General features: G+C 43.0%; 1 protein-coding gene across 3 annotated transcripts in view; it reads right to left on the minus strand.

Annotated features, from left to right (window-relative positions):
- Positions 1-4,069, minus strand: part of LOC142937695 (outer dynein arm-docking complex subunit 2-like) — a 40,474-nt gene extending 36,405 nt beyond the window's left edge. For all 3 annotated transcript variants that reach the window (XM_076080747.1, XM_076080745.1, XM_076080746.1), the window contains exons 1-6: positions 3,858-4,069; positions 3,394-3,551; positions 2,869-3,055; positions 2,562-2,668; positions 1,905-2,041; positions 590-706 (exon numbers count right to left, since the gene is read on the minus strand). In XM_076080747.1, the coding sequence (XP_075936862.1) occupies positions 590-706; positions 1,905-2,041; positions 2,562-2,668; positions 2,869-3,055; positions 3,394-3,551; positions 3,858-4,069 (918 nt within the window). The remainder of the gene's footprint in view (positions 1-589; positions 707-1,904; positions 2,042-2,561; positions 2,669-2,868; positions 3,056-3,393; positions 3,552-3,857) is intronic.
- Positions 4,070-7,420: the final 3,351 nt, after the last annotated feature.

Below are 7,420 nucleotides of genomic sequence, written 5' to 3' on the forward strand. Positions count from 1 at the left end.
GTGGTCCGTAGGTGTTTCGATGATGCTACATTTTCCAACAAACATCAGCGTGAGCAAAGAAAAAAAAAAAAGAGATCAGATTTTTAAATGATTAACAGATTTTTGGAGCACAGCTGGAATCTATTATTGAGGCGATTTGTTATGTCGTCAAATTACTAAAGCAGGAAATAGCACTACTGAATAAATCACGCGTTTTGCAGTGTCTGGAAATGAGCGCGGGTGTCCGTCTGTCTGTGCATGCGTGTGTGTGCCGGGGGGTGGGGGGGGACGGCGTGCTGTTTTGATGTTGGAACAAGGAGGAGGTCGGCTTCAGAAATTTTTCAGCACAGTGACAACCAGACACTAGCTCACTAGCGTGGAGCAGCACAGACACTGATTACACAATCCTCACTCTGTTTACACATGTGAGTCACACGCCGTCAGCGATCAAATCACAGGTTTCGGAGAGAAGGACCTCGTTCGTGGGACAAAGAGGCATTTCAACACCCACGCGTTCCCGGCTATGGGAGCTAAAACTCAAGGCTACGAAAAAAAAAAGAGGCCTTAATGCGTTGATGTTAATTGCATCTGCCCTCGTGTTCCACTGTACCTGCTCGTTTGTGTTCCCGGCAAAATGTGGAGATGTGCTCTTCAGAAGAGTTCCCAGGTCCTCGTACGTATCACTCGCTCGCTCGTAGCCGCTCTCCTCCCCCCCCTGTTTTATGCCCTGTGAAAACACAGTGAAAAACAGCTTCATTAATTCTAAAAACCACAATTATAATATGACCCACATGTCGGCTGGAATAGCTGAGGGTTAGAAAGCTCGGAGTATCTCCAGGCAGCCTTTAGCGAGGAAGTGTAAAAACCATGTAAACCGCCGAATTAGGTTTAAGACACTGCTGCTCTTTGAGGTTTCATTTGCATCAATGTCACCCGTTTCGGGTTTGAGGTTGTAGTTTTTTTCACCTCGGCCGAACCATTTCCAGGTGGAGAAACAAGAGGCAGGAGGCCTATGGCTTGTCAGCAATGTCAGGGAAGAGAGTGAAAGGTGCTGCAGCACGCAAAATCCTCTCTTAGAGATGATTGCAAACACATTCAGAGAGATTCCTGGAGTTTGGCAAGTATTTGGAAGCTCCGTATGCAATAGCACACTTTTTTTTGGGGGGGGGGGGGGCGACACCTAAATGCCAGATAGGAGATTTTCTTTTTACCCTGCAAATTGAAGGTATATTTATGAACATAATAGTTTGAGTTTGTCCCCTGATCATGAGTAGAAACACAAGCCTTACACAGAGATTATATTAAGAGACTTTTAACAGCATCAGAAAACATAAGTAACTTAGACTTTGTTGTTGTCTAGTGATGGCTTATTTTGTATCGGCAAACTTTTCTTCAACTTTTGTAACGTTATTGGTGATCTGCTCTTAATGACTGCACAGGCCCAGTGGTTGAAGATGTTGGACGCTCTACATGATATTACTGGGTGTGGTTGTCTTGCAGACCCACTGCACTTTGTTTAAACACCGCATCCAGCTGGAACAATGTAAAGGCGGACTTACAAATGTCATAAGTGATTACTCTTCGTGAACTCAAGTCAGTTTTTAAGGATGTGGACAATAAAACTCTTGCTCCTAAATGTATTTTATTTCTTGTTTTTTTTATTTTGCTAGTTTTGGAAACATGTAATATAAACTAATATAGTTTAATCTACTGCAGGTTATAACACTGACTATGGATAAGTACCTCGTATAACCCCACTTTAAAACAGCCAAACTATGACTGACTGACTGTACAGTGATGGATCAGAAATTACTTTCCAGCATGTAACCTCCATGAACATCTCCTCACACAGAAATAGGACGCAATATCGGGTTGACTGTTGCAGCTGATCCACAGTCCACAGTGCTTCATCTTCCTCATCTTACCCCGTTGAGAAAGACTCCAGCTGTGCTGCAGGTGATGTAGAGGGTCTCAGTGTCGCAGGGCTCGATCACAAGGTAACAAATCTCATTAAGGGCCTGTCTCCACGGAGGGGCGCGGCAGCCGTTTGAAAACACATAATCTAAAAGAAAAGCAAGGGGAAAAAAAGATGGCAGTTTGGAATAATCTCGCAGAAACCTTGACGTAAATGTAATGTAGCCTGACAGCAACAACACGTCTGTCTCCAAAGGAAGAAGGAAACAGAGAAAAACAGTGGAGCAAAACAGAGAAATTATCACAAGTGCCTGGACCGCTAAAGAGGATGACGTGGCACACCGATGAGCACAGGTCTGAGAGGTAGTTTCACTTAGTAGTGAAACTATCATATTTTACGGCTGGTTGGGAGAGTATTTTCATCGACTTCATAGAATTCAACATGAGGACTTGCTTCCACCACTTGGTGTGCACATGCTTTGTGAGGCCTCGATGAATACGAGCACTGACTAACGACTTGGTAAACTGGAATCTGACAAGACATAATGACTTCTGCGGCGTCAGAACACAGACCTTTTTTTTTTTTTACGCTTTGGAATATCCAGCATTAGCGTTAATAGCAACGGCTTTCGTTGCAGCGCAGTGAAATGTGGGGAGATAATTCAAACCTGATGTGTATCGAACCGACTTCAACACCCTCTTTTCCCCCCCGCTGCAGAGCCGCTTCAACAGCTCCACTTCACTCTTCACCGCGCCGGGGTCCAGCCCGACTCGTCTGTGATGAAAGTGCAGAAAAACAAAACAAAACAAACGTCCAATTCGTCTCATTCATTCACGGTTTCCCTTTTTGTCTAAACCCGCTGCTTCTTCCAATCAAAAACAACCACATGTTGCAGGGAAACTGGTTAGGTCTTGAGTGGAAGTGGGGACAGCCGTGGAGGATGGATAGATGATGGAGAAGGAAGAAGCACCTACCCGTCTATCTCTTTGAGGCACTTGCTGAGGAGCTGGTTGTCCATATTTTGGAGCAGGAGGAACAGCTTGACCTTGCCTTGATCCCCCTCTTTGTCTTCCAGACTTAGCACATCTGTGTGGGCATCATGTTTCTCCAGGACGCTGGCAAAGCTGGGGCCAAGAATCTTAACCACGGGGTCTCTATTTTCTGAGTAATGAAAGAGGTTAGCCATAGCGAATCTTCAGATTCAGAGGCCGATCACCCAAGAATGAGAGCTACAATTCAGTAGGCCTCATATGAACTGTGTTTTTCCTCTTTTTTTAATGTTTTTTACTACATTAATCATGTATTCCCGTCATTAACTTATCTTTTTTTTGGCAGCAGACCTAAACTAAATGCATATATGTAAAGAGTCACCAATGGCAGCATAATTGCGTGGTTGTAGACAAATAAATGAAGTCTGTGGGTTATGGAGGTATGTTGGTGGCTGGACTACTTAGGATGCAAATTGGATTCAAATCACCTCCTGTGTTCATCTTGCTTACCTTCGAGACATGCTTGAACCTCCTCCAGCTTCTTATCATCTGCCAGATGAACTAGTCTAGAGAGCTGGCTGAAGCTGCGCACATAAACAGTAGCAGGGGAGAGCTGCAACAATGGACGCCCTTCGCTGTCTTTCTCGTGGGACTGTACATCCGAGTCACTGAGGAGAAAAACAAAAAAAACTTTTATCCATATTATTACTTTTTCATACTAGATTAAGTTTTTGTACTTCTCCGCTTCCAAGCTACGGGATGCAACGCACACACTGAAAGTCGACCAGAACTTCTGATGGAATAAAAAGGAATGTACTCAGTCTAACTGAAGCTAACTGATTAATTATAGCCTACTGCTTTGACTAAAGCCAAGGTAAAATACATTTGGACACCATGGTGACAGCATATCCTGCACAGGCACGTCATACTGAAAGCACCGGCCAACCAGCTGCCGGCCTCATGATTAGACCAACCTGATGTCATAGTTGGTTTTGAAATCAGATGCCACTAAAGCGGTACTCCACCGGAGAGGCTCCTCGAACACGTGCTCGGCCTCCTGTGGGTGTCGGGAGCTGAACTCCTCCACAAAGCGCAGGACCTCTTTCAACAAGGACTCGTTCATTGGCGTGAGCTCAAGTTTGCCAGAGCTGGTCCACTGGGCCGCCCTCGTCAGTGATGACCCCATGGCACCGGCTGGGATATTCTGAAAGTAAATATTACAAACAACATCTTAAACAGTGTGTGGCTGATGCTTCTTAACTTTACACTTTTGATAAATTTTGTGCTCGGGGTCCCATGTGGAGATACTAAGAAAAAAGGCATTCGTTTGATATATTTTCAAAGCTGAAACGATTAGTAAATGAATTGCTTCACAGACCGACATGAAATGAATCTGCAACTGCTTTGATAATGCTTCTCAAGCGTGAGGATTTGCCATTTTTCTTTTCTCTTAGTGAATTGAATAATTTTGGGGGTTTGGACTGAAGTAGTTGGAATCTTCAGTAGCTCAAATGATGAATTGAGAAAATAATTGTCAGATTAATTCATAATAAAAAAAGAATGATTTATTGCAGAACTATTACATTTTCTGTCAAAAATGAAACAAGCTGTGCTTAACATGTGTGTAATGTATGCTTATATACCATTAAGAAATGGCCTTTAATAGCATGTCGTACTAATATTTATGTGACAACTTAAACACTGCTAAGGTTTAAGATCTTCAAAATGGGTCAAAGAACCATGAAAAGGTTTAGAAACTCGAAAATATAATATCCTAAATCCTTAGGGCTTGTCAGTCAAGCACATTCTAACAAAACTATAACCCTATCACCCTATTTCACCCGGGCTTTTACCTTTAAGTAACTGTTGTGAGACAGGTGTTTTCTCACAGCACACCTGTGTTTTGAGAGAGCTGGTAACGTTATATAGAAGGGCTACACTCTGCATTTAAAGCGTAAATATGAAATAAATAAATAAAAACTAAAGTTAGCTATGATGACGTTATGTTCATGGTGAACATTTTAATGTTGGGAGTTGACAGTAACGTATTTACTTTAAATTAACTTAACGTTTTTCTAGTTATACTGTTTGAATATTTGCGCACATAGCGTTAAGTCCCTCTTTACGTTAATGTCAACGTTTAGCGTTATAGCTAACTGTTAGTTTACGTTATAGCTGTTAGTTTTACGCTTTAGCCCCGTTAGCACAGCTGATAAACAGCCTCCAGCTAACGTTACTACAACCAGTTACCACTTCCCCTCGTCAATAACACACGCGGTACATGTTTCTGATAATTTGTTACGTTTACACATCTACATTAGAGCAAACTTACCGAGTATTTCGAGCTTCTTTTCTATTTCAAAACTTTTACCGACAGTTTGCCCTCATAGGTATCCATGGAAACCACACATCCACACAGCTTCATCCGCCTCCGTTGGCTGTTGCTACGATACAACCAAAGCGAGTTGGGTCAAAAATGACCAAAGCCAAACTTTGAAATATCTAAATGTAAACGAAACTGTATAACTAACATGAGTTATTTAATAACCCACTAGGTGTAACTTAACACGTGCAATGTGGTGCAATGCAACACAGAAACTCTACCTTTACTGTGTTGTACTGTGTTTCTTTTCTTTTTTTTTTTGGACTGTTTGGAAAGCAGCATATTGATTCGTGGATTGATTTGTTACATGCACATACAATGTGTACAGTGACATGCAGGGTGGGTGGAAAATATATGTTAGGAATACAAATACAAATATATACAAATTATAAATATATGTGCACTAACAGCAATTGCAATCTACCTGTGTGAAGTCTAACTTTGGATGTGCAGGTGTTGGGACTTGCAAGGCCAGAAATTCTAAAATGTCAAGTTAAACGTTGTCATAATAATAAAAATCCCTGTTTGCTTTCCTTTTAGAGTGTCTACATGACCGCGTATTTGAGAGCCTATTTCCTCTATCACTACTGGTTTGGCAGTGTCCTGCAGACAAACATTGGCTGGTGAACACTGTCTATTTGTGTGGATACTCTCTGTTTAGACACAGAATATGAGTTCACTCAGTTCAAAGTTAATAAGCCTTATTCTTGACATGGAAAGTCAAAGGTAAATAAAAGCCACCAATACAGACATCTGAATGTTCAAATAGCAATACCTATAATCTCTCTTTCACATGTAAAATGAGCACATTTCCCCAAATATCCATTTAAAGTGGATGAGGACAGCAACTTTACATGGTGGCTGAAGCCCCCCTAAATAATTTATTTGAGAAAAGTTCATATTTGTGTTGTCAAATTTCACTATGACCCTGAAATTCTGTCTCTTGTGTTATCATATACTGAATGCAAGCAAAACTACAGAGCAAAATCACCCTCTTTCTGATTGAACCAAACATGCCACTCCCCTTGGGGCTAAGCCCCCCCTTTCTTTGAATCCTAGAAACGCCCCTGGTGATACCAAGCATTCTCCCAGATACATGACGTCTTTTCAGTCAGTGATTAAATCCCTTCCCTCTTAAAGAACAAATGTGTGTCCTTATTGTTCTAGCTAGCAGCTGCCCACCTACGATGTCCTGAGGCTGACCCGAGAGAAAAGGTGTCTCATGGCCCGATGAAAACCACTGATTTCCTTTGGTACTTGCTTCGTCTGGCACACTGTCCGTCAGGAGCGCCAGTGGCGCGGAGACCTATCCCTTTCAGCCTGGCGCGCCTAGCGGCACAGCAGGTGGAACTACTTTGTCTCCTAAACCGTTGGGTTAAGTTGGACTGAGCCTGCGTGTAAATCAATCACCAAGGATCCCCCAGGAAGTGAGGAGAAGTAGTAGCTCATCTCTAGCATCAGGAGAGATCCCTCTGGATGTTGTTGTTGTTAGAGGAGCGGATTTATGAGTTTGCCCCCCCCCCATTTCAGGTATTTTATTTGGAAGAAGGGGGAAAGCTGTCTCCTCTAAATTAAGAAGCATTGAGAATCTGCCTGGAGCTGGGGGGGGGGGGGCTGAAGGCAGGTGGAACTCAGACACAGACAGAGCTGACGTAAAGTATATGTGCATCTGCGTGTGTCCCAGTTTGCCCGACTGACGCAGTGAAAAACAAAGCGAAGGAGAGGAAAAGGGAAGGAAAGCAGGATAAACAAGGGTCTTAATACATCTAACCCGGGGCCTCATTAGGGAGCCTAATTGCTGTTCGTTAACAGGGAGTAAATGAAACGCTCTCCCCAGCCTGGGCCTTTCACAAAGTAAAACAAATAAGCTCCCAGCTCAAGAAGCACCTGCTCGCTCTTTAGATGTCCTCTGACTCAAACTTAATACGGCATAATAAACACAACTGCTCGCCGTGCTTTTTCTCCAATGCTTGAGTTCAGTCGCTGATTGAACTGCACGGAAACCCCGCTGATGACACACTGAGAAACGGTACCGACCCGGCCTCTGTACACATGGACATCGTGATTGCATCCGTTCGCAAGTGTGTCCAAATCTCCACAACACTCCATTAACACTCAGAGTAAACGCACACAAAAGCTGTGCGTGAGTAGCAA

This window comes from Anarhichas minor, unplaced genomic scaffold (assembly GCF_050575085.1).
Source record: "Anarhichas minor isolate MPS153535 unplaced genomic scaffold, ASM5057508v1 ptg000074l, whole genome shotgun sequence".
Classification (NCBI taxonomy): Eukaryota; Metazoa; Chordata; class Actinopteri; order Perciformes; family Anarhichadidae; genus Anarhichas; species Anarhichas minor.